Here is a 25,175-nt window from a genome sequence, read left to right on the forward strand (position 1 = left end):
GGTCACTGATACTTAATCCCAGCCTGGCTTTAAAACCAGACGTGCTCTTTATTATCTGTTTTAGACCTCTGTCCAAAAAGCTTTCCTTCTTTCTCTCTCCCTCTCGTACTCTCGTCTTCTTGGTCCTGCTCCCTCTCTCTCTCTCCACTCTGCTGAACAGTGCTCCTCTTCCCTTCAGCTTTCATTGACTCATTGTGCTCTCTGCCTGTAGAAGAGGGAACAGTGAACAACCAAAAAAGGACTCTCACCCTCCCTCAGCAATCATCCATCGGAAGGTTCTACAAATAATAGCTGAGAGACTCCTCCCACACAACACCCCCCCACCCCCCCAAGCCACACACACACAGGCACACACCTCCCAGAACCCTGTGTGAACTCACATCCATTCTCTCTCTCCTGGCAGCAGCAGTAGTAGTAGTGAGAGCCACTTCCAGTGACAGTAGCCTCTCTCCCTTCCTGTGCTGCCCGCTTTTGGTCTCATCCCCTGGGGGGAACACAGCCCGAGGCTGCATGGGCCTGGATGCAGAGGGGGGAATACCCTAGTCTCTCAATTATCTGTATTTTTTCTCTACCATAGAATTGTGGCTTAGATAAACGTTTCATGTAGTTAACTGTATAAATGATTTGTATTACTGTATTGCAGGATTGGAAAGTGGTAGGCTTCTTTTGACTGGCACCAATGGATGCTCACTGCTGGACAAAGCGCCTGCTTTTAATTCATAATAATGATTATGACTTTTTGAAATTCAAATGAGGGGACAGGTTTTTAATTTAGTGTGAGTATAATTACCAGATACCAAACCCTCTAGAATTCAATATTATAATCTACGATTGTCTTTTTCTCTACCATGGAATTGTCTATTCTCTATTCTGTTAGCCCCCCCCATTTCCTACCATGGTCTGTAGTCTGTTTGATTTCACAAGGCTACTCTCCTCTCACACGCATAAACAAACACAGTAAACTTTATCGAATACAAACTGGCCACGGGGAAAACGCGCCACAGCGGCTCTATTGTGCATGATGAATAGAATGAGTCACTGCACCCAGACCGACAACAAAGAGAGAACCTCGATGTTTACATGCGCGGGAAGGACCCCCGTTTGAGCTCCTGATACAAATTAGGTTTCTGAGTGCGCGGGGACGCCGGTGGGTCGCTTTTCATTTCATCCGAGGCGCGTCTGAATTGATCGCGCCCTGGAAGTGGAGCAGATGCGATGCCAAGGGGCGCTAGGTAGAGCGCGCATAGAGCCTTGATGTGCGCTAGGTTCTATCTTACTGCGTTTCCGCTTCGCTCGGCAGAGTTTACGGTGAATCGAAGAGACAGGTTGGAATTAAGGAAAAAACGCTCCATTTCTACAATGAACAATTACGAAAACGGCAATATCAATGGCAGCGCGCGCCTGCGGTAGTCAAATACGCGTGGGGCGTCTGCGGAAAAATGTATTAAATTCTTCGTCAGGAATATGAATATCACAGCCAATGTTTACATTATAGACATTTATGAGATAATTACATACATAGGAGGAAGGTTGTTCCCTGGAATATCAATTGCTTCTGATATTAACCTACCCCAAACAAGAGCAGGATAGGCCTATACTACAAATTACTGTTTGTAATTTAAGCACAAGATGCCAAGAATATAGGCTAAAGCTGCTATAAATTATTCCTTTAATTGTATATGCTTTTTAAAACAGACAAGGCAATGGAAACTTGACTTCCGTGACAGCTGGGCAGGTGAAATCATAATTCCTATTCTTTCAAAAACGGCCTATTTAAAGAGTAGAGTAGCCAAACCTGCCTTTACCTCTGCTGAGTCTGATGTAGGTTAAACTATTAGATTTAAACTGCATACATAATACACTCAATACGTATGTAGTGGTCTATAGCAGGGTTTCTCAAACTCGGTCCTGGGTCCCCCCTGGGTGCACGTTTTGGTCTATGCCCTAGCACTACACAGGGTCCTTACTCAATGACTCGGGATGCCACCTCGTGGATGTTCAAGAAAAGTGCAGCAGTGTATGTAACATTTTATGTTCTGCAGTGAGACTTTCCACATGTAAAAAAATAGTTTTAATCCATAGCACCAGTAGTAAATCAATGCATCTATTTGACAGAGTTAAAAAACATTTTACACAGCAAAAAAACTAAAACAGGTAAAGGTAGGCTAAAATGACCTTACATTAAAAGGCACTGGTAACAGATTTATATGAACAGAGGAAGATGCATGAAAGTAAGTCTAGGCAGCAATGTGAGATTATAGTATACTATGTTTATTTTAGAAGACATTAATGTAACTCCATGTCTGCGTCTCAAAATTCAAAATGTAGTGCACTACTTCTGACCAGGGCACAGAGCTCTGCTCAAACGTAGTACACTATATAGGGAATAGGGCCCTGTTCTAAAGTAGTGCACTATATAGGGAATAGGGTGCCATTTGGGACACACACCCATGCTGTTGTTATTCACAGAGTGAACAAAAATAAGCTGAAAAACTAGTAGTACTGTACAGTTCATGTGTAAACATTTAAGACCATGGTCAACATTGGCTGACAAAACCAAAGACTTTCAACATACAAGACACACACGTAACACAAAATTAATAAGGGAGATTAAAAGATAATGCCCACATGTTGTATCATGTAATCTAGATCTGACTCACGTCATAAAGATGATTGCACATCAACCACTAATGGCCAGATGACCCTTCAGCTTTTCAAAATGACACTTAAAATGTGTTGGGCCTTGATTGGCTGAAAACCTTCAGGTAACAGAGAGAAAAGACAGGGGCCAAAAGTCAATTTAAAAAAAGCAGTGGAATAACATGTAAAATTGGTAGGCTACTTGACCAGCACATATAAAATAAAAAGAGTAAAAAACAAAGCCATCTTGATAACCTCAGCAGCAAGCTTCTGGTGTCTTTCATTTCATGTATAAAAAAACAAAAAAAACCACACCCATCTCTTTGAAACTTACCACAAACCCATTCTCACACATTCCCCATTAACACTTCCTCTAAAAACAGCCCCATTAAAACCAACGTCATGTCCATTAGGGTACACAACAAAAACTTTTCAAAACGTTCTGCAACGGAAAGTGAAAATAAGGGTTCCTTATTGGACAAAGTCTAGGTAGTCCCTCCCAGTTTGAATCCGTCTTGTTCTATTTGGTGCCTAAAGAACATGACCCAGATCAAAATGTCCCAATTCACGCTCAATAAAGAAAACTTGTATCAGACCGGGCAACACTGAAGGTACTGTAAGAGAATCCTCTATTGACACCGTCACTACAAATTTCCCTCTCCAACAAAGCAAAAACCATCTCAGACTTCCAGAAAATCTTTCAACAACATTAGCGTCCCAACCAATATCCACCCAAAAACCCATGTCTTCCAGTTAAAAAAATTAAATACAATTTATTATAATCACAACATTGTACTATCAAACCTCAAAGGCCAAACCAGGCAGGTGAAATATGTCATTGTACACATTGAGGAGTTCAATCAGTTAATACACAAATCTCAGACAATAAAAATATATAGTCGTCCCAAAATGAAGCCCTACCTACATCTCTCCCAAACACAGATGCCATTACAGGTTGGTTTGTTCATCATCATCCAATATGTATTGACCTGTATTTCTATGATATAGATCCAAGAAAACCCTGAGCCAGTGTTTCTCTCTCCAACACCACCACATGCACTACTATAAAGTGTACTGCACTACTTATGGCCAATAGTGCACTATATAGGGAACGGGGGAGTCATTTGAGCTAACAGACAGTATCAGTAAACCCACTGGCCTTTAGACACCATAAGAGCTGTGGGGTATTCCAGAAGGCAGGGTTAATACATCAGCCAGCTAACTTTGATATTCCAGAAGGCAGGGTTAATACATCAGCCAGCTAACTTTGATATTCCAGAAGGCAGGGTTGATTAACAGCCTTTGCCTCATCTCTCTTGATTTCCTGGTTGATTAAAATAATCTTCATTTGTATAATAGTTGTTTCTGTTGTTGTTGTTGTTGAGTCATTTCAAGCAATTTGGGCCAGTTTGCTGGCTAACTCATTGAACCAGCTTTTTGGAACAGGCCCCAGACTAATGTGACTGGTGCTAATCAGCATTTTGTAGGGGGATATAATCATCCCGTCAGTGTGCTGTGTGTGTAGGGCAACCATTGGGACGTAGAATATTAGTCAAATTAGACACCACATTTTCAGATGAGTAGTACAAACATCAGATTCAGAAGAAAATGTAAAAAACACAAACAAGATACTTACATATAGTACAATATAGGCTCAGCTAGTGGTCAACTGTAAAAGTATCCATGTAGGCTCAGCTAGTGGTCAACTGTAAAAGTATCCATGTAGGCTCAGCTAGTGGTCAACTGTAAAAGTATCCATGTAGGCTCAGCTAGTGGTCAACTGTAAAAGTATCCATGTAGGCTCAGCTAGTGGTCAACTGTAAAAGTATCCATGTAGGCTCAGCTAGTGGTCAACTGTAAAAGTATCCATGTAGGCTCAGCTAGTGGTCAACTGTAAAAGTATCCATATAGGCTCAGCTAGTGGTCAACTGTAAAAGTATCCATATAGGCTCAGCTAGTGGTCAACTGTAAAAGTATCCATGTAGGCTCAGCTAGTGGTCAACTGTAAAAGTATCCATGTAGGCTCAGCTAGTGGTCAACTGTAAAAGTATCCATGTAGGCTCAGCTAGTGGTCAACTGTAAAAGTATCTATGTAGGCTCAGCTAGTGGTCAACTGTAAAAGTATCCATGTAGGCTCAGCTAGTGGTCAACTGTAAAAGTATCCATATAGGCTCAGCTAGTGGTCAACTGTAAAAGTATCTATGTAGGCTCAGCTAGTGGTCAACTGTAAAAGTATCTATGTAGGCTCAGCTAGTGGTCAACTGTAAAAGTATCCATGTAGGCTCAGCTAGTGGTCAACTGTAAAAGTATCCATATAGGCTCAGCTAGTGGTCAACTGTAAAAGTATCCATATAGGCTCAGCTAGTGGTCAACTGTAAAAGTATCCATATAGGCTCAGCTAGTGGTCAACTGTAAAAGTATCCATATAGGCTCAGCTAGTGGTCAACTGTAAAAGTATCCATATAGGCTCAGCTAGTGGTCAACTGTAAAAGTATCCATATAGGCTCAGCTAGTGGTCAACTGTAAAAGTATCCATGTAGGCTCAGCTAGTGGTCAACTGTAAAAGTCTTGGATTGTGTAGACATGGGCTAGAAGGAGTTTCCATATAGGTATTCCAGTCATATCCTTTCAAACTCATTGAGGGAAGTGAACAAGAGCACACTTCAGGAGAAATAAGAGATTATTGGGATGCAACCCATGTCTGGCTGGGGACTAATGTTGTATTCGTCACGGATTTAGAAAGTTACAATACAGTTTACTTTATAAAAGAAAAGAAAAAGGACAAAAAAACAAAAACAAGTCCGGTGTTGCTAGTACCAATCCTCTACATCGACGTTTCTAGGGAGGGAGAGAAACACATTCTGGAGATGGATGGAGAGTCCTGGAGGGAGGGAGACGGAGAGATAAAGGGAAAAAAAAGAAAGAAGATTAATGAGACACAGGACAAAACAGATAAAGTTAACAAAGCTCATAAGATGTGGAAATGTGGCTGTATTGTAATGTTGAATGATGGCATTGAAGTGTATCAGGAAAGATATACAACATACGCAAAAACACATGTATGTAAATGTCTATAAAAAAAGTAGGAATTGCCATGTTATCAATCAAAAAGCAACACACCTTTGATAGTTGAGTCTCCTCTCTCTATTGAGGGCCATGCTATCATAGGCCTTGACCCCCACTGGAGTATTATTATTCACCGTCACCGGACTGTTCACCTGGAGACGCACACACACACACAACCATGAACATCTAGAAAAAACAAGGAAGCTGTGGACAAGGAAGTGTGTTTGTGTGGTCTCCTTGTGTGTCAATGTCGCTCACCGACTGCAGGACGACGTTCTCCTTTCCCAGCCGTCCCATCGCCGCAGCAACCATCTCCGGGGAGATTTGTCTGCCCCTCCTCTCCAAGGCCTGTTGGTCCCCCTTATGTCTCCTCTGTTATTATTGGTTCATTTGATCAGGTGGGTAGGACAGTTGACAGAACAGTTATTTAACCTTCACTTTACCAGGAAATATTTTTTTGATAATGTCATAGATAACTTTTGAATCTATAGAATGTAGAAATGCCCGTTTTCACTGGTATGGTGCTTGGCATAATGAATAGGAGGTTGAAAAGGGGAGGAATTGCCCTTAAAGATCTTCATATACAATAGACAGAACAGTTATGATGTAGCAGATGGTGACTACAACATAGTAAGTTCATATTGGATACAAAGTAACACATTTACAAAATACATGCAAAGTATGTTGATTGGATATTACAATTGTAAGTCAAATACACATAAACACAATGACACACACCTTGATGAATCCTCCGAAGGAGCGGGAGCGGGGGTGTTTCTTGCTCTGGGCCGGGGGGGTCTGATAGTTGTTGATGGGTGTCCCTGGGGCCAGTCCGGGGGTGGTCTGTTTAGCAAGCTGCAGGAGGAGAACGAGATGGAGGATGAGGAGACAGGATATTGGGATTTAGCTCGTCATTCTAATCTGCCTCGTATCGAAAAGGAGACAAGGAAAGAGAAAATTAAGAAGCAGTCCGGCAGTGAGTACCTGTCGTAAGAGTTTCTTCTTCTTGGCAGAGTTGGGCATGTTGTCATGGACGTGTCTGAACAGCTCCTTCAGGGACTCCTCTGTGTGGTGCTGCTGGCCCTGGGACGACGAGGAGGGGGACAGGTACTGAGACGGGTCAGCCCAACACCTCTTCAGGGGAACAGGGGCATGGAAACCAGTCACAGATAACAGGTCTATATCATCCTGAGGGAGGGGGTGAGAAAGGAGCTATTAGTTTCCATCACAACATGAGTCTATGGATACATCCCAAATGGCACCCTATTCCCTATATAAAGTAGTGCACTATAAAGGGAATAGGGTGCCACATGGGACAGAACCTATTTCACCTTAGAGGGAGATTAGGTTAATCTACACCTCTAAACCACAGCTAGACATTTCTAAACCACAGCTAGACATTTCTAGGACCTAGACACTGATAATAGGCCCGGGTGGATCTGAAAAGACTAGAAAGGTGTAAACAAGTTGGGCAATAGCTCCACCTAGCCTTCTGGTAAACTGGGATGCTTACACCTATACAGGGCCTGTATTCATAAAGCGTCTCAGAGGCGTGCTGATCTAGGATCAGTTTGGCCCTGCAGATTATAATGAATGGAAAGGGGGAGGATCTGAACCTTGATCAGCACTCCTGCTTTGAGACGCTTCATGATCACTTGCCCCAGTTTGATCTAATATGGTCCTTTGTTTGAGAGAAGTGCAACATCCTTTAATGGTATAGATGTAAACCCACCAGGTGAAAGAGTCCTACTACTAACCTTGGTCTGCAGGGTCTTAGATCCTGTGAAGTGCATTCTGGCATGCTCCCTCATGTACATAGGAGCCTGAGTGGACACACACAATAATTATCAATCAAAACACACCAAAAATAATGATTATATTTCTCTTCTGTACTTGACACAAAAGCATTACCTTATTGTAGCCCATGTTCCACAGATCTTATAAAATAACACTGACAACTGGGCCAGTTTCCCAGATACAGTTGAAGCCAATAGTATGAGGTATTCTCAATGTGTTCAGAAGTGTTTTAGTCCAGTGTGGCATAGTACAAAGCAGGATTAATGTGTTAGCCAGCTAACTTTGAAAAGCAACCAGAAATAACTATAGATTTTCTGGGTCAAATGTTTGTAATTTTGTTTTTAAAGAAGCTAAACTTAGATATGTGTTTTTGTTTGTTGAATCCATTAGACCATGCTCATTTCAAGATGATCTTTCAAAATGTTTCAAAGTTAGCTGGCTAACTCTTTGATCCTGCTGTATAGAAACCCCTCTGGACTAGGCTTATTCTGGGTTGGGAAACTGGCCCAGAGTATGAAGTTAGTCTCTCTGACCCTGAATAGTTTCTGGGAGTGTTTGATGAGGAAGGCCATGCCGTTGTTTAGCTTCTTCAGATTCTCCTGGAGGTCACTGGCCACCATCTGGATAAAACACACACAAATGACTGTAGCTGAATGAAAATCAATCAGTCAGAGGTAGCCTAGTGGTTAGAGCGTTGGGCCAGTAACTAAAAAGTCCCTTGTTTAAATCCCAGAGCCGACAAAGTGAAAAATGTGTTGATGTGCCTTGAGTAAGGCACTTAGCCCTAATTGCTCCAGGGTCGCCGTTGATAATGGCAGCCCCTGGCCGTGACCCCAATCTCCCAAGGTCTCAGGGGGAGTTGGGATATGCAAAAAAAAATAAAAAAATACATGCGTAACATTACATGTGTGAAATAGGACAAATAAGCACCCACCTAATTATTTATATTCACATCTAAATTGAATGCATTTTTATTTTATTACATTCCTGATTCTACAATTCATAACAGTGCACCGTGAGGATAGGCTATACCAGAACAGAACACTGAACACATTTGTGGGCCAGTGTATATCTGAGGTTCTACTAGGCAAGCCAAGTGAATCAAATCGCCATGACTACAGGACAGTAAAGCCTACATTTAACAGTCTACAGTATTTACACACTGTGCATTCGGAAAGTATTCAGACCCCTTGACCTTTTCTACATTTTGTTACGCGACAGCCTTATATAAAAAAAAAAACAAGCTTTTAGAAATCTTGGGAAGTGTGTATGTATATGTATATGTATATATATATATATATAAATATCACATTTACATAAGTATTCTTGGCACGCCTGTATTTGGGGAGTTTCTCCTATTCTTCTCTGCAGATCGTCTCAAGCGCTGTCAGGTTGGATGGGGAGCGTCACTAAACAGCTATTTCCAGATCTCTCCAGAGATGTTAGATCGGGTTCAAGTCCGGGCTCTGGCTGGGCCACTCAAGGATATTCAGAGACTTGTCCCAAAGCCACTCCTCCATTGTCTTGGCTGTGTGCTTAGGGTCATTGTCCTGTTGGAAGGTGAACCTTCGCCCCAGTCTGAGGTCCTGAGTGGTCTGGAGCAGGTTTTCATCAAGGATCTCTCTGTTCTTTGCTCTGTTCATCTTTCCCTCAATCCTGACTAGTCTTCCAGGTCCTGCTGCTGAAAAACATCCCCACAGCATGATGTTGCCACCACAATGCTTCACCGTAGGGATGGTGGCAGGTTTCCTCCAGACGTGACGCTTTGCATTCAGGCCAAAGAGTTCAATCTTGGTTTCATCAGACCAGAGAATCTTGTTTCTCATGGTCTGAGTGTCTTTAGGTACCTTTTGGAAAACTGCAAGCGGGCTGTCATGTGCCTTTTACTGAGGAGTGGCTTCCGTCTGGCCACTCTACCATAAAGGCCTGATTGGTGGAGTGCTGCAGAGATGGGAGAACCTTTCAGAAGGACAACCATCTCCACAGAGGAACTCTGAAGCTCTGTCAGAGTGACCATTGGGTTCTTGGTCACTTCTATGACCAAGACCCTTTCCCCCCGATTGCTCAGTTTGGTCATGAGTCTCAGTGGTTCCAAACTTCCTCCATTTAAGGATGATTGAGACCACTGTGCTTTTTTTGGTACCTGGTACCCTTCCCCAGATCTGTGCATCAACACAATCCTGTCTCGGGCACTCTACAGACAATTCCTTTAACCTCATGGCTTGTTTTTTGCTCTGACATATAAGGTCCCACAGTTGACTGTGTATAGACAGGTGTGTGCCTTTCCAAAACATGTCCAATCAATTGAATTTACCACTGGTGGACTCCAATCAAGTTGTAGAAACATCTCAAGGATGATCAATGGAAACAGGATGCACCTGAGCTCAATTTCAACTCTCATAGCAAAGGGTCTGAATACTCATGTATTATGCACTACACAGCTGATTGAAATAAGGAAGTCATGGTCAAACTGTGACTGAATCAGCTGTGTAGTGCTAGGACAACAAGCCTCAGGACAGAGTTTGGGAAACCCTGATCCACATGATAAATGATCACGGCACAGTCCAGCTTCAGGTGTTTTTCCTAGTCCCTGTGATTCTGCCTTGGCATTGCTTTCTCTGAGGTTTTATGCTGGGTATCTGTAAAGCACTTTTTGTCAACTGCCGACATAAAAACGGGTTTTATAAAACACATTTGATTTGAATACATACATCTCTGGGCCACACAACGTGGGGGGCGAACATGAGGGCGAGGTTGAAGGCAGACATTTTGTTCTTGTCCTGCTGCTTGGCGGTGTGGTAGAGCAGGTCCAGGATCAGTTTGAGGAGGCTGCGGTTGGCCTGGGGCAGCAGCAGGAAGAGGAGCTGTAAGGCCTCAATCTGACGCTCCTTATCAGGTACTGACGTCATGTTGCCCTTCTCATCAAACAGAGTCATGTCTGGGGGAATGGAGGGAGGAGAGAGAAGAGAGGGGAAGATGGGGATGGGACAGAAACAGAACACACAAGACACTTCAATATAGGTATCATGGGGTATAGGTATATTAAATCTGTGAACATCAATTCTACAGATTTTTGAGCACCAGGGTGTGATTGTTTTTTGTTGGTTTTTGAAAACTAAAAAGCTACAGGAGAGAGAGAGAGAGTGGGGAGGTGCTCAGACAGGGGTACCTGCTATTTTGAGGTGAGCGTGGAAGTGTTGGTGTGTGAGGAGGGGTTCAGGTAGCTCTCCCAGGAAGGTCTTGAGGAGGGTGGCCACGTCGTTGGGGTGGAAGCCCCCTGCCTCCAGGTCGATGTCTGCCCCACTGTTCAGCTGCTCCTTCAGGGCCTGCTGCCGCACACTGTTACCTGGCACCCTGAACAGACCCTCTACCTGCAGGTCTGATCATCAATCAATCAATCAATGAAACAAATCACCTAACACCCTGAACAGGCCTTTGACATGTAAGTCTGATCATCAATCAATGGTGGAAATCAATCAATAAATCAAATATGTAGTGAATCAATGAGCAGTGTTTCTCCAATACTCATTTAGCAGCGGCGGGTCGCCGCTGATAAATCGTTCCCGGCATTCCAAAAAATTCAGTTATTATTATATTTTTTTATGGAATGGAAATTATTTTAGGGTTTGTAAAATGTTTTCAGTGCAAACTTAAACTACTAAAACCAGATATACAGTATGTATACTGAACAGAAATATAAAAGGCAACATGATGCAATTTCAAAGACTTTACTGAGTTAGAGTTCCTATAAGGAAACCAGTCAACTGAAATTAATTCATTAGGCCCTACTCTATGGATTTCACATGACTGGGAATATAGATATGCATCTGTTGGTCACAGATACCTTAAAAAATGTAGGGGTGTATAAATCAGAAAACCAGTCAGTATCTGCTGTGACCACCATTTGCCTCATGCAGCGCAACATCTCCTTTGCATAGAGTTGATAAGGCTGTTGATTGTGGCCTATAGAATTCTGTGCCACTCCTCTTCAATGGCTGTGCGAAGTTGCTGTATATTGGCGGGAACCGGAACACACTGTCTTACATGTTGATCCAGAGCATCCTAAACATGCGAAATGGGTGACATGTCTGGTGCAATGGCTGGTGCAATTCCTGGAATTGTGTACAAATCCTTGCCACACGGGGCCGTGCATTATCATGCCGATGCATGAGGTTGGAGACTGAGGCAGTTTATGGTAGAGAAATTAATATAAAATTCTCTGGCAACAGCTCTGGTGGCCATTCCTGCAGTCAGCATGCCAATTGCACGCTCCCTCAAAACTTGAGACATCTGTGGCATTGTGTTGTGTGACAAACCCGCACATTTTAAAGTGGCCTTTTATCGTTCCAAGCACAATGTGCACCTGTGTAATGATCATGCGGATGAATCAGCTTCATGATATGCCACACCTGTCAGGTGGATGGATTATCTTGGCAAAGGATAAATGCTCACTAACGGGATGTAAATAAATTTGTGCACAAAATGAGAGAAATACACTTTTTGTGCATATGGATCATTTCTGGGATCTTTTATTTCAGCTCATGAAATATGAGACCAACACTTTACATGTTACATTTATATTTTTGTTCAGTGTAGAAAAGATAACGGAGCTATATAACTATATATTTTTAAATAAGATCACCTTTGAGAACTAACAATCAAAATAAAACAGACAGTCCTGGAGAATCGTATTTTTTTTGGGGGGGGGGGCACTACACCGAGTCCCAAGTCCCTAGTGTTTGAGTCAGAGTCTTTTACATTCGAGTTACAACTCCCTTGGTAGTGCTAAAAGCTCCATTGCTTAATGTAGAAAGCTGGTACTACAGACTTGAGTACTACACACTGCATGTCAGTACAGCAAGTTTAGCCTACTTTCTGATAAGATTTTACATTACATTTGAGTCATTTAGCAGACACTTTGCGACAGTTAGTGCATTTATCTTAAGATAACTAGGTGGGACAACCACATATCACAGGCATATTAAGTACATTTTTCCTCAATAAAGTAGCTATCAGCAAAGTTAGAGCTAGAAAGAAGGGGGGGGGGGGGGGTTCTGTGGGATTACTTAAGATACTCTTAGGAGATAGGGTTTTAGATGTTTCGGAAGATGGGCAGGGACACTGCTGTCCTAGCTGGTTCTACCATTGGGTGCCAGGACAGAGAAGAGAGAATTACATTCAGGGATCATGCCTCAGATGGGAACTGTAACAACAACATGATCAACTCACTCTTGCTGAGGTATTCGATGAGCTGGTAAATCTGGGCGATGCCTCCCTCTGTCAAAGGAGTCCCGAACACCACTTCCTTATCTGTGACGATGACAACGGCCAAAGGACGAAAATCTGAGTGCTGTACATTTATATTATTATTCAACATTATTGCAACCCAGGGCCACGTTCAGTAGCCAAACACTGTCAAACGTTGCAGATTAAAATTCCATGAGTAAAGCCATCGTGATTCCCTCTTCTACATGTCAGACAGGCATATTTGTTCTACATTGCATCCTGCTGAACACACCCCAGGTGAAGACACCCTTGGTTGATCCTCATGGCAGGTCTCTCACCTTTACGTTTGAGGAAGTTGAAGGAGCGGAAGAATCCCCCTCCGGCCCCTGTGAGTGTCTTGGGCCCTCCCTCGTCCCCTAACAGCAGAGAGAACTCAGCACCGGGAAGGTCGATGAGGCGGCTGATGTTGCTAAGCACAAGCTCTTGAAACACCTCAGGTCTCTCGTGACGTAGCTTCTCCACAAAGAAGTCTGGGTTGAAGATGACGGGCGGGCAGCCACCAACCCCACCGCCGCCCCAAGATCCCCCTGCATCCTGGCTGATCACCACCTTACACACCGTACCCCTGATGGAACACACACACAGATGCTGAAGATCTAGGCAAATCTTTAAACAACCGCTTTATCTTTACACTGACTTTCTCGCACACACCAAATCTGTCTCCCTCTTACACACACGTATGATGATGGTGTAGTGGTTGGCTAGCCCAATAACGGACTAAAGAAGCCTAACGTTACTATAGTCCAAGGACCTCATGTTTTGTTAGAGGCGAATTGAATCTGGCAGCTGAAACAGCAAAATACTCCATCTAAATGTGAATCGGTTCTCAATTGCGGTACAGTTCTAGAAACATAAAGCCCTCCACTTTCATATCACTTCAACATAATTTCACAAATGCAAAAAATGCACTTACTGTATAAAGCTTTAACAGTTGCAGCCAACAGTATTTTTCAGTGACAACATGTTTGTAGTGTCTGTCTTCAGTGGCCGTGTGTGAACCGTAACCCTATAAAAAGCTGTGTAGTAATTGAACTTTTTGCATTTTGAAAATGAAAGCTACGTTCCTTATGTTTCTCCTCCGGCCAGAAGATACTGTTGTCCATAGGCGCTAAAGGTAGTTAGCGTCGATGAATGGGTTAGTGGTTGGACAGACAGGAGAAAGTCAACTTGTATGCATGCTAGGGTTTTACTTTGGGTCCATTGCGCTAAAGATCAGTGAACTCATAGCTCTGAACATCAGTGAGCTGAAGACACCTCTTTCACACAAGTACACACTCACTGGCAATTCAGAGCAGCTTGACTTGGCATAATGGTGGGGAGTTTGTTTTACCTCAAGTGAGTGGAGATTTCACTTCAGGACCAATGGAATGGTCTAAAAATCAACAAACCCCGCTCACCGGACCATTCAAAACGTAGTCGACCAATGACAGCTCACTGCTGTGTCTATATTTGCGACTACTAGCTAGCTAACTATGGAGTCTGGCTGTAATTCAGCGACAGCGCAGAAAAAAATGCTATGCACCGTATTGTTGTTCACTCCGTTCAGAGTAGCTGTGTGATGCACTGAACTTGTATTTTGCCACAACACGTCACTTGATTGTCAGCGCTTCAGTAGCTAACTAACGTTAGCTAGCTCAATTAGCTTTCACTGTCACTGAAAAACAACATGCATGTCAGAGAAGCTAGCAAGCCAAATTCGAATGCCAGTACTACAACTCCATAGTATATTTACGTGCGTGCGTGCATGGTTTATTCTGTCTACATTTTGTTTAAATGTTATTTTACCTTCTGTTTTGTGTATTTTCATTTGTATCTTTATCCGCTGCCATCTTCTGTTTGAATCCTCCGCTGGTATCTCTGACTCCGCCCACTCCACCACTGATTGGTCGGTTATAAAATACGGGCGGGGTGAGCGGTAAAGATTTTCATGTCTGGTTCTCTGATTGGATTGTTTGAATTCACTTTAGTTGGTTCAATCAAAGAAAAACAATAACACTGAGTGCGGTTACAAGCACACACAATAATGCGATTATTGTGGATAATCTGATTCATATAATAGTTTATACATTTATATGCGTTGTACGAAGAACGATCTCCCAAATAATCCTGTTTACATAGACACATCTGAAATCAGGTTTCTCTAGCACTCTGATAAATACAGAAAATCGCTAATCAAAATAAAAGTTCTACCACAGCGACCATGTTATTTTTGGTGAGCATATTTGATTATGGGTTCGGACATGTAACGTTTGTATTTGAAAACTATTTCTAAGATGCATACATTCCGTTGTACTCACGCTAAAGAGGAAGGAGGCTCGCTTGGCTCGTGCTAGCACATGCAGATCAAATACACAGCTGGAACGCTGATTAAGGTGTTTACGTGTCCTAATAATTCGAAAGGTTGCTCAGAAAACCAGGTTTTTTAATCTCATATCCGTATGCTTACTTCGATTTTGACCTTACACCGATTAATAGTCATGTAAGGTGTTTACATGACTATTGCATCTGCCTACTGCCATAATCAGTTTAATATTGAATTGTTACTGTGCATGTAAAGTGACTTTACATAAACACGCTGTCTTACATGTTTTCCGGGGACAGTCCCCGTTTTTAGTGGCCTGTCCCCGGCTGGAGCTGTCCCAGCCGGGGACAGACTGCAGAGTGAAACAGACTGCAGAGTGAAATAATATTTAACGTGACAAGAAAGACCGGGCAGCAGAACCTACCGGTTGACGTCTCAATCGCGTTGTGCTTGTTTTGTCCAGCAGAGGGGGCTGCTCGCTATAGCAGCTTCATTCACTCTTCTACTAACTACCTGCTCGCGCTGGTTTTAGAGAAAACTGCTGTGGAAAACTCGACCAGAAGCTAGCAAGTGTCAAGTGAATCCACAACATCACCACAAACGTCTTTTCAAGCCAGGTAAGTTACAATCGTTTGAGATACTAGCTAGTGATGTTATAATGTCACAATTTATTGTGTTGATAGATGATCTGCTCTATAAGATTTTAAATAAGTTATGCTAGCTAACATTAGCTATGTCGACTAAGTTATCTAGCTAGGTTAGCTAGCTACTGTCATGGTAGCTAGGTTAAAAAACATTCACATGTAAACATGCAGTGGACGGGCTATTTTGAAAATATGATTAAATGAATGCACAATTAATTATGAGGATATTTATTTGTAGATTACAATTTTAATGGTTTGGCATTACAAGTAGTGTGAAAATATATTTTGACATTTTCATGGATAACATTAGCATAATGTTTTCTGTTAGAGTAGAGAGGAACGAGAGGAGGAAGACTGGATAGGAAGAATGAGAGAGAGAGAGGGGGGGAAAGGTAAAGATATGATTACAGAGCCTGCCAATTTATTATTCTTAACAATGTTTTTGATATAAAATACAAAAATGAGGCAAGCAATGGGAATCTGTTAACCAAAGTATTTTATCTAATAGTGTACTAGTTATTATTAAAGATTGGAGAGGAAGGAGAAGGAAAAATTAAGGGAGTAAAAAGAGTGAAGCAAGGAGAGTGTAGAAGAGTGAGGTGAATAGAAGGAAAGGAAGATGAGTGAAGAAAAGAGGAGGAGAAAGATTGGAGCAGAAGAGAAAGTTAAGCGAGTAAGCAGAGAAGACAGAGGTACAATGGCTCTTTCCAAGAAACGGAACGAATGATATATGGACAGCAGCAAGAAATAGGTTCAATGTTCCTACCATCAAGGCCATGCTTATTGTGAAGTTAAACTTCAACCTCCCCTGCCAGGAGTTCATGGAGAAGCTGGCCAAAGACGGAGCAATCCTGAAGAAGATACATTCTTCTGAGAAATATACAGATTAGGTTGGTATAAGTATATTATGTAGTTACCAATCACATCATTGTCTAATTTATTTATTATGTTAAGTATTTCACATATACTATTGCCAGTTTTTTTTTCAATTTTGCTCATGTTCTCTTCTGCTCTTATTCTACCCAGACTACCAGGACCACTGAATGGCTGTTCAGATTGGACAGTTCTGTCTCGTCTGTAGTGTTTCTGTAATATAGTTGTTTTCTCTCACAGTGTGCCTCTTAGACTAAATACATGAAACCGGAATTGTCCCCCTTTTTTTTATTTCATATATAATAACATTGGATATTTTAATGATATATTGACCGCCGAACTGGAAATGTCCCCGGTTTTAATTTCAGAAATCTGGTCACCTTAATATAAACGTACTCAATTGATGAAACGCTTTTGTGGGAAATGTGAAACCCTTGCCTGGTTCCCTGGTCCCTGGCCAAAATGTTGGCTTCGCTGCTTCCTCTCTGCTCCTGGCTTTTTCTTCTTCCTGTGGTTTTCCAACAGACTAGACACATTGTTCCTATTGCTGCCCTTTCACACTTTGGAAAGTGCATTGCACATTTATTCACAAAAAAAGGGAAATGGGGACAAAAGGAAATTGCACCACCATCTAACCTTATATATACTACTATCTCCAACACATCCCACCACTACTTTGGACCTAACAGATCCTACACCTAGGAGGCTCGAACCCCTTCTCTCAAAACCACCTGTAGTTCTTCTACACTAAAATCTCTGATACCCCAACACTTCTCTGCTGCTGCTACTTTGAATTCAATCTTCTGGGATTTCCTTTCCATCTTTGCGGTACAATTAATGACTACAGCAATACATGCCAAGAAGCCTACCTTACTAAAGCAAAAATTGTTTGGGTTACTCTGTACTGGCCTAGTACTCACATGGATCCTCTCAGGCTCCCTCACCCTTAGCCCACCATCCTGTACTTTCCTCACTGTCTCAGTATATGACACTTTCTGCACTTCAATCTGTCTCACTCACAATGGACATTTCTGATCCTCGCCATGGTCATCCTCACAATGGAAACACTTTTTCACCAAAACTACAGTCCTTTGTCCCATACCCTCCTGCACACTTATCACACCTGGGAATCTCCCTCCTACATACTGCTGCAACATGGTCATAAACTTGGAACCTGAAACACCGTAGTAGGTTCGGAACAAAAGCTGTCACAGGATAACTTGTATACCGTAGCATGACTTTATCAGGCAAAAACTCTGCATCAAAACTCAGAAGGACAGACAGGGTCTTCTTAGTTTCTCACTCGCCACCGGGTCTGCTACACACCAAACGGCGTGCATCACAGACACTGGGGATTCTCAACTTCAGTAGATCCACTTCAACACTGAACAGTTATCACACCTTTCAGCTGCTCTCTGCTGCAGAGAGCAAAGCAGGACACAGAGCTCGTTCCGAGTTGCAAAACACATAGCGCCCTGTCCCTCTGGGCAGCAGACACACAAAAAATCCACTTCTGGATACTTGGACCAAATTGACAGAACCCAACTCCTTCACACAGCCTGATACCATAAACGGATCGGCCAAAAGGCATTGATCCATTTTCTCCACGAATCGTACTCCCACTGGGCCAGAGAAATGTTCCTGATCTGAATGGACAAAAGGCCACCAATTAGTGGCAAAGAAAAATGCATACTTTTAAATTATATTATGTGAGCTAAACACAAACATTTAAAATAAAACAATGTAAAAAAAAATATCTTTAAATTAGAATTTTTGGAAAGTACCAATGTTCCTTTCCCACTACAACAACAAAAATACTTAAATAAATGTAAATTTGTCCTTGAAACATTGAATTGAAATATGTAGATTTCAGAGGAGGCTGGTCAGAGGCGCTATAGGAGGACGGGATCATTGTAATGGCTGGAATGGCATTATTGGAACTGAGTCAAAAGTGGTTTCTATATGTTCCATGAGTTCCAGTCCAGTCTTTACAATGAGCCCATCCTCCTATAGCTCCTCCCACCAGCCTCCTCTGGTAGAATTAAATTAATTCCTATGGAGGACTGCTTCTTGGGAGTACCACCATAGCTGACTGGTGGCCTCAAATCCTGTCATTACCCAATACATAGCATCAGCAATCCAGGGTTTATATACATCATTGGTTTATAGACGTCATTGGCCCTATGCCGTTTTGACTATGTCTCGATTCTCCACCTGAAGTATCTACTTGCACACTTTCTCATATGGATTTAACAAAGATGGAATCTGCAGCCAATGTTCACACCAATTCCATACATTTAAATCCATGACAGGAAGTGTGCACTTGCACACTTAGAATAGGGTCCTCCTAAATAAAGGTGAAATAAAATACTCAGGCACCTTACTACTAGTTTGTTATTGATCTGTTATGTACTGAGTTACTTTTTGCCCAGCTACAAGGGGATAATGGGGGTGGTTTTGGGGGTCATACTAGAGACTGTTCTGAAGTGATCTTACCCAACATGTAAATGTAATGTTGATCTGAAGCGCTTAGTAAAACCCCATAAACATGCATCGGTCTTTAGCTGTCCTTCCTACTAATAGAGAGATGTTATACTAATTAGTAGGAAGGACAGCTGAAGACTGTTTTAATAAAAACTTCAGATGATCCAAATGGATGAGGACATGAGACTAGAGGCTGCAGTAATGTTGAGATGTCAGTAGGGAGAGCTCTAGTCTAGAACACTGGTACCAAAGATACTCCCCTTTCATCTGTTCTGGAACCTTCAGTACCAGCTGATGAGGAGTGATGGAATGGGTCACATTTTGCCTCTTTAAAAGGAATGTAGGCCCACTCCTCAAATAAAGAAATGAACCTGTGCTGATAATTTTCCATTTTATGTTCAGTAATGGGGCCCTTTACCCCATTTACAGTTTCTACTTCAATGTATCAGGTGGAGTTATTCACCAGCTATAGAGTGAGTTGTTGTTTATGTTTCTAAGACTGCAGGGTGGGAGATGCAACAATGGCCTTGAGAACAGCAGGAAGTGTGTTGGTCTTTCTCTGGTCTGTGACAGTTCATTCCTATCTTTTAGGTTCTGTTTAACAGTCTACAAACATTTTTAAAAGGAATCATAATGATATTCTAGTGTGTTCTGTTAGGAGTCTCCACTAAACTTATATAGTTCTTTCACACCTCAGAGTGATGCTTATCTGTGGTTTCCATTCACACTCAACTATGGCAACAAAGTGTGGACAACCCCCTACTGTTAGTGTGAGTCAATAGGCATTGGCTTAATGTAATATCCTTGTGTTCTGTGACCGTTTCACTGGTGCTGGGTCAGAATGGCTGGAGTGTGTGTCACGTTGTCTAATGATTGGAGACAAGTGCAGGAATACGAAATAGTTTTTATTTTCTCCACCTAAACAAAAGAGCAAGGTGTAAACCTGTAAATAATACACGGGACGAGACCCGTAAAACAAGTGCATAATAACACGTAGCATGGAAGCCGATACAATAGCACAGGTACTCACAGGAAATAATCAACAAGGACAATGGGGAACAGAGGGCACATATATAACATACTAATCAGGGAGAATGGGAACCAGGTGTGCATAATGAGACAAGACAGTCCGGGGTTGGTGGTAATGAATCCAGTTCAGTGGCGCCTGGAAGGCCGGTGACGTAGACCTGAGCTGGTGAACGGAATGAGCAGCAGTACCGGGGGGATCTGTGATAGTGTGACTTACACCAGAGTATCTGTGCCTTGAAGGGGTCAACAGTGGAGCTGTCCTGCTCTTACATGTATGTTGTATTACTCAGCTCATGTGTATATACAGTAGAACAGAATACAGTATCTTAGTCTATGCCGCTCCGACATTGCTCGTCCAAATATTTATATTTTTATCACATTCCTTTACTTAGATTTGTGCGTATTGTTGTGAAAATGTTAGATATTACTTGTTAGATATTAATACACTGTTGGAGCTAGCAACACAAGAATTTCGCTACACCCGCAATAACATGTGCTAAACACGTATATGTGACCAATAAAATTTGATTTGATCCCAGTGGTAACGTCACAACAACCTTCTGGTTCACCAAAATGGATGTTGTGGAGGATTATTTGAGTCTGAGTGATGACTCAGACTACAAAGGTCGTGTGACGTACCATAGAGATAAGAAGACTGGTCACACCCTGTCAATCAGAGACCTGAGAGAGAAAGACTCAGCTACGTACAAGTTCAGATTAATAACAGATCAGACTGGAGGGAAATATTTTGGTAACCCTGGAGTCTCTCTGTCTGTAACAGGTACAGTAACATTCTATATACTGCTGATCCTGGAGTCTCTCTGTCTGTAACAGGTACAGTAACATTCTATATACTGGTGATCCTGGAGTCACTGTCTGTAACAGGTACAGTAACATTCTATATACTGGTGATCCTGGAGTCTCTCTGTCTAACAGGTACAGTAACATTCTATATACTGGTCATCCTGGAGTCACTCTGTCTGTAACAGGTACAGTAACATTCTATATACTGGTGATCCTGGAGTCTCTCTGTCTGTAACAGGTACAGTAACATTCAATATACTGGTGATCCTGGAGTCTCTCTGTCTGTAACAGGTACAGTAACATTCTATATACTGGTGATCCTGGAGTCACTCTGTAACAGGTACAGTAACATTCTATATACTGGTCATCCTGGAGTCACTCTGTCTGTCACAGGTACAGTAACATTCTATATACTGGTCATCCTGGAGTCACTCTGTCTGTAACAGGTACAGTAACATTCTATATACTGGTGATCCTGGAGTCTCTGTCTGTAACAGGTACAGTAACATTCTATATACTGGTGATCCTGGAGTCACTCTGTAACAGGTACAGTAACATTCTATATACTGGTCATCCTGGAGTCACTCTGTCTGTCACAGGTACAGTAACATTCTATATACTGGTCATCCTGGAGTCACTGTCTGCCACAGGTACAGTAACATTCTATATACTGGTGATCCTGGAGTCACTCTGTCTGCCACAGGTACAGTAACATTCTATATACTGGTGATCCTGGAGTCTCTCTGTCTGTAACAGGTACAGTAACATTCTATATACTGGTGATCCTGGAGTCACTCTGTCTGTCACAGGTACAGTAACATTCTATATACTGGTGATCCTGGAGTCTGTCTGTAACAGGTACAGTAACATTCAATATACTGGTGATCCTGGAGTCTCTCTGTCTGTAACAGGTACAGTAACATTCTATATACTGGTGATCCTGGAGTCACTCTGTCACAGGTACAGTAACATTCTATATACTGGTGATCCTGGAGTCAGACTGTCACAGGTACAGTAACATTCTATATACTGGTGATCCTGGAGTCACTGTAACAGGTACAGTTACATTCAATAGAGCTAATCTGTTTCCCCCCTACTGTATAAACAATGTATATCGGTCAGAAGTGTGACTTTCACCCCTCAGAGTATCTGTGCCTTGAAGGGGTTAACAGTGAACATATCCTGTTCTTAAACATATCCCAGTGATCATGATCAAAAATGCTTTCTGGTTTACTAAATTGTCTGGTATGGATGCTGAAGATCTGTGCCAGGGTATGAGGGTCATATAGAGTACCTTGGGGATAATGAGAGTGACTACCCAGAGAATCACAGACCTGAGATTGAGTGACTCTGCTGGGTACAGGTTCAGATTCATAACATCTGGAGGAAAGTTTTCTGGCTCACCTGTCTCCCTGACTGTCAACAGGTAATCTGTCATCTCATATCTTGAAAGTATGCTTGAAAGTATGTGAACCCTACAGGGCTGGTCATTATTTTGCTTTAAAATATTTAAATAAACATAACATACTTGGATTTAGGTCAGGACTTTGACTTGGCCAATCCAAAACACAAGTCTTCTTTCTCCTGAGCCAATCTTTGGTAGATTTGCTTGAATGCTTTGGGTCGTTGTCTTATTGGAAGACCTTATTTTCAGCCCAGCTTTAGCTCCTTGACTGATGGCCTGACATTCTGTTCAAGAATCTCCTGGTATACCTCAGAATTCATGGTTCCCTTAAATGATGTGGAGTCTTCCAGGTCCAGAGGAGGAAAAGCAGCTCCAGATCTTGACATTCCCACCACCATGCTTGACTGTTGGGATAAGGTTCTTTTGGTGGTAGGCAGTGTTGGGTTTTTGCCAAAAATAGCAGTGTTGTTTGTGACCAAAAATGTCAATTCAGGACTCATCGGTCCAGAGAATGGACTTCCAGAAACCTTCAGGTTTGTCCAGGTGGTCCTTGGCAAAGTTACAGGCAGTTTGCTGTCAAAAGAACCAGAGGCTTCTTCCTAGCAACCCTCCCATGAATGGCATTTCGATTCAGTGTTCTTGTTGAAGTATGCACAGTTACCTGAGCTGCAGCAAGGGAAGTCTGCAAATCTCTGGATGTTATGTTTGGGCAGGGTTTGGGAGTAATGGGTTACATGTAAGGGAGTACAAAAAAAACCAGTAACTAATCCATTAACAGCAAAAATATTGTAATCGGATTAGATACTTTTGAAAAACTTGATTACTTCGAGGATTACTTTTAAATTCAAAAAGGGTGTTTGCGAAGAAAAAAACATCTTTGACACTTGTTTTTTCAATGACATTCAAATCAGCATTGAATAAAGCTTACGTTTGTTGCACCTAAGCGAGTCTGACCACAAGTTAGAGACCAGTGTGATGACACACCAAATGTGTTTGATGGATCGCAGGAAAAGAGCAGGAATAGGCTTTTGTTGGCTACTGTCCAAGCTATGTTTTCCAATGGTGCGACTACTGTCGGTGTAACGAGTGCGCTGAGAGTCGGGAAACAAGTTCAGGGAGTGAGCGTTTTAATAAAAAAAGAACCAATGCACACAAACAACACACCGACATGAAAACAGAGTCAATAACACATGAGGAAAGAGCCAAGGGGAGTGACAGATATAGGAAAGATAATCATGGAGGTGATGCAGTCCAGGTGAGTGTCATGAGGCGCAGGTGCGCGAGACGATGGTGACAGGTGTGCGGGATAATCAGCAGCCTGATGACCTAGAGGCCGGAGAGGGAGGATAATCAGCAGCCTGATGACCTAGAGGCCGGAGAGGGAGGATAATCAGCAGCCTGATGACCTAGAGGCCGGAGAGGGAGTATACGTGACAGTCAGCATCCAAAGATGATCCAACTTGAATAAACGCTTGGAGGTAAGGATGACAGCAGTGGTGTAGTCTACGGCGATATGGATATCTCTTATTATTGATATCTACATAGCGCATTGATCATACTGTTGCTCTCTCATTTAGCTGTTTGCGCCTACGGATTGTGGTTGTTGTGGATGGCTGTTCAAGAAGTTTTAGCTGCCTATCAATCATTGTTTTTGCAACCAGTGGACAGCCAGTGAAACATGTGCTCTTGCAACAGCTGCATAGTGCGGATCCCAAACTATGGAATAAAAGTGGCCATTTTATTGCTCAATCTAATTCATGCTGATATTTCTTTTTATCCATAGGCTTAGTGGACAAATGCTCAAATTCGCACACTTTTGCTAGAATTAAAGGGGCAATCTGTAGTTGCTACATCCATTTTTTTAATATATATATATATCCATTGATTCTTAAAGAATATAGTTATAAGCTGACAGTCTGCACTTTAACCTCAGTCACAAGCTTAATGTAGTCATTGCATGCTATGAATATGGGACCAAATACTCAACTTTTTACTACTTTAATGCACATAAGTGAATTTGTCCCAATACTTTTGGTCCCCTAGAATGGGGCACTATGTACAAAAAGTGCTGTAATTTCTTATGGGTTCACCCGATATGGATGTAAATACCTTTAAATGAAAGCTGACCGTCTGCACTTTAACCTCACAGTCTGGAGTACAGAGCCAAAATGACAACACTGTCCCAATACTTTTGGAGCCCACTGATGTTGCCCGGACTTTCTGCATTGACCCTTTTTGCAGTAACTCTTTTGACTCATATACGCTGCTGCTTTTGCCTTTTATCTGTCAGTTTATTCCTAGTTATGTACATATCTACAGTGGGGGGGGGGGGGGGGGGAAGTATTTGATCCCCTGCTGATTTTGTACGTTTGCCCACTTACAAAGAAATGGTCAGTCTATAATTTTAATAGTAGGTTTATTTGAACAGTGAGAGACAGAACAACAAAATCCAGAAAAACAAATCAAATGTATTTATATAGCCCTTCTTACATCAGCTGATATCTCAAAGTGCTGTACAGAAACCCAGCCTAAAACCCCAAACAGCAAGCAATGCAGGTGTAGAAGCACGGTGGCTAGGAAAAACTCCCTAGAAAGGCCAAAACCTAGGAAGAAACCTAGAGAGGAACCAGGCTATGAGGGGTGGCCAGTCCTCTTCTGGCTGTGCCGGGTGGAGATTATAACAGCACATGGCCTAGATGTTCAAATGTTCATAAATGACCAGCATTGTCAAATAATAATAATAATAATAATAATAATAGTAGTAGTTGTCGAGGGTGCAACAAGTCAGTAACACAAGAGTAAGTGTCAGTTGGCTGACAAAACGCATGTCAAATGTTATAAAATG

At 42.2% G+C, this 25,175-nt stretch overlaps 1 protein-coding gene and 1 long non-coding RNA gene across 2 annotated transcripts; one reads left to right on the forward strand and one right to left on the reverse strand.

Annotated features, from left to right (window-relative positions):
- Window positions 1–2,052: 2,052 nt before the first annotated feature.
- LOC115147530 (rho GTPase-activating protein 19) lies at window positions 2,053–14,679 on the reverse strand. The gene is made up of 12 exons (XM_029689764.1): window positions 14,575–14,679; window positions 13,068–13,354; window positions 12,733–12,813; window positions 10,673–10,882; window positions 10,215–10,441; window positions 8,037–8,123; window positions 7,464–7,529; window positions 6,691–6,894; window positions 6,445–6,561; window positions 5,965–6,078; window positions 5,761–5,858; window positions 2,053–5,521 (listed from the first exon to the last, which is right to left on the reverse strand). The coding sequence occupies exons 1-12, from the start codon at window positions 14,616–14,618 to the stop codon at window positions 5,479–5,481; spliced, it is 1,578 nt and encodes a 525-aa protein (XP_029545624.1). The 5' UTR covers window positions 14,619–14,679; the 3' UTR covers window positions 2,053–5,478.
- Window positions 14,680–15,503: 824 nt separating this feature from the next.
- Window positions 15,504–16,885, forward strand: LOC115207145 (uncharacterized). The gene is made up of 3 exons (XR_003880934.1): window positions 15,504–15,708; window positions 16,551–16,625; window positions 16,762–16,885. It is a non-coding gene; the product is annotated as an uncharacterized LOC115207145 (long non-coding RNA).
- Window positions 16,886–25,175: the final 8,290 nt, after the last annotated feature.

This window comes from Salmo trutta, chromosome 14, assembly GCF_901001165.1.
Source record: "Salmo trutta chromosome 14, fSalTru1.1, whole genome shotgun sequence".
In the NCBI taxonomy this organism is placed as follows: Eukaryota; Metazoa; Chordata; class Actinopteri; order Salmoniformes; family Salmonidae; genus Salmo; species Salmo trutta.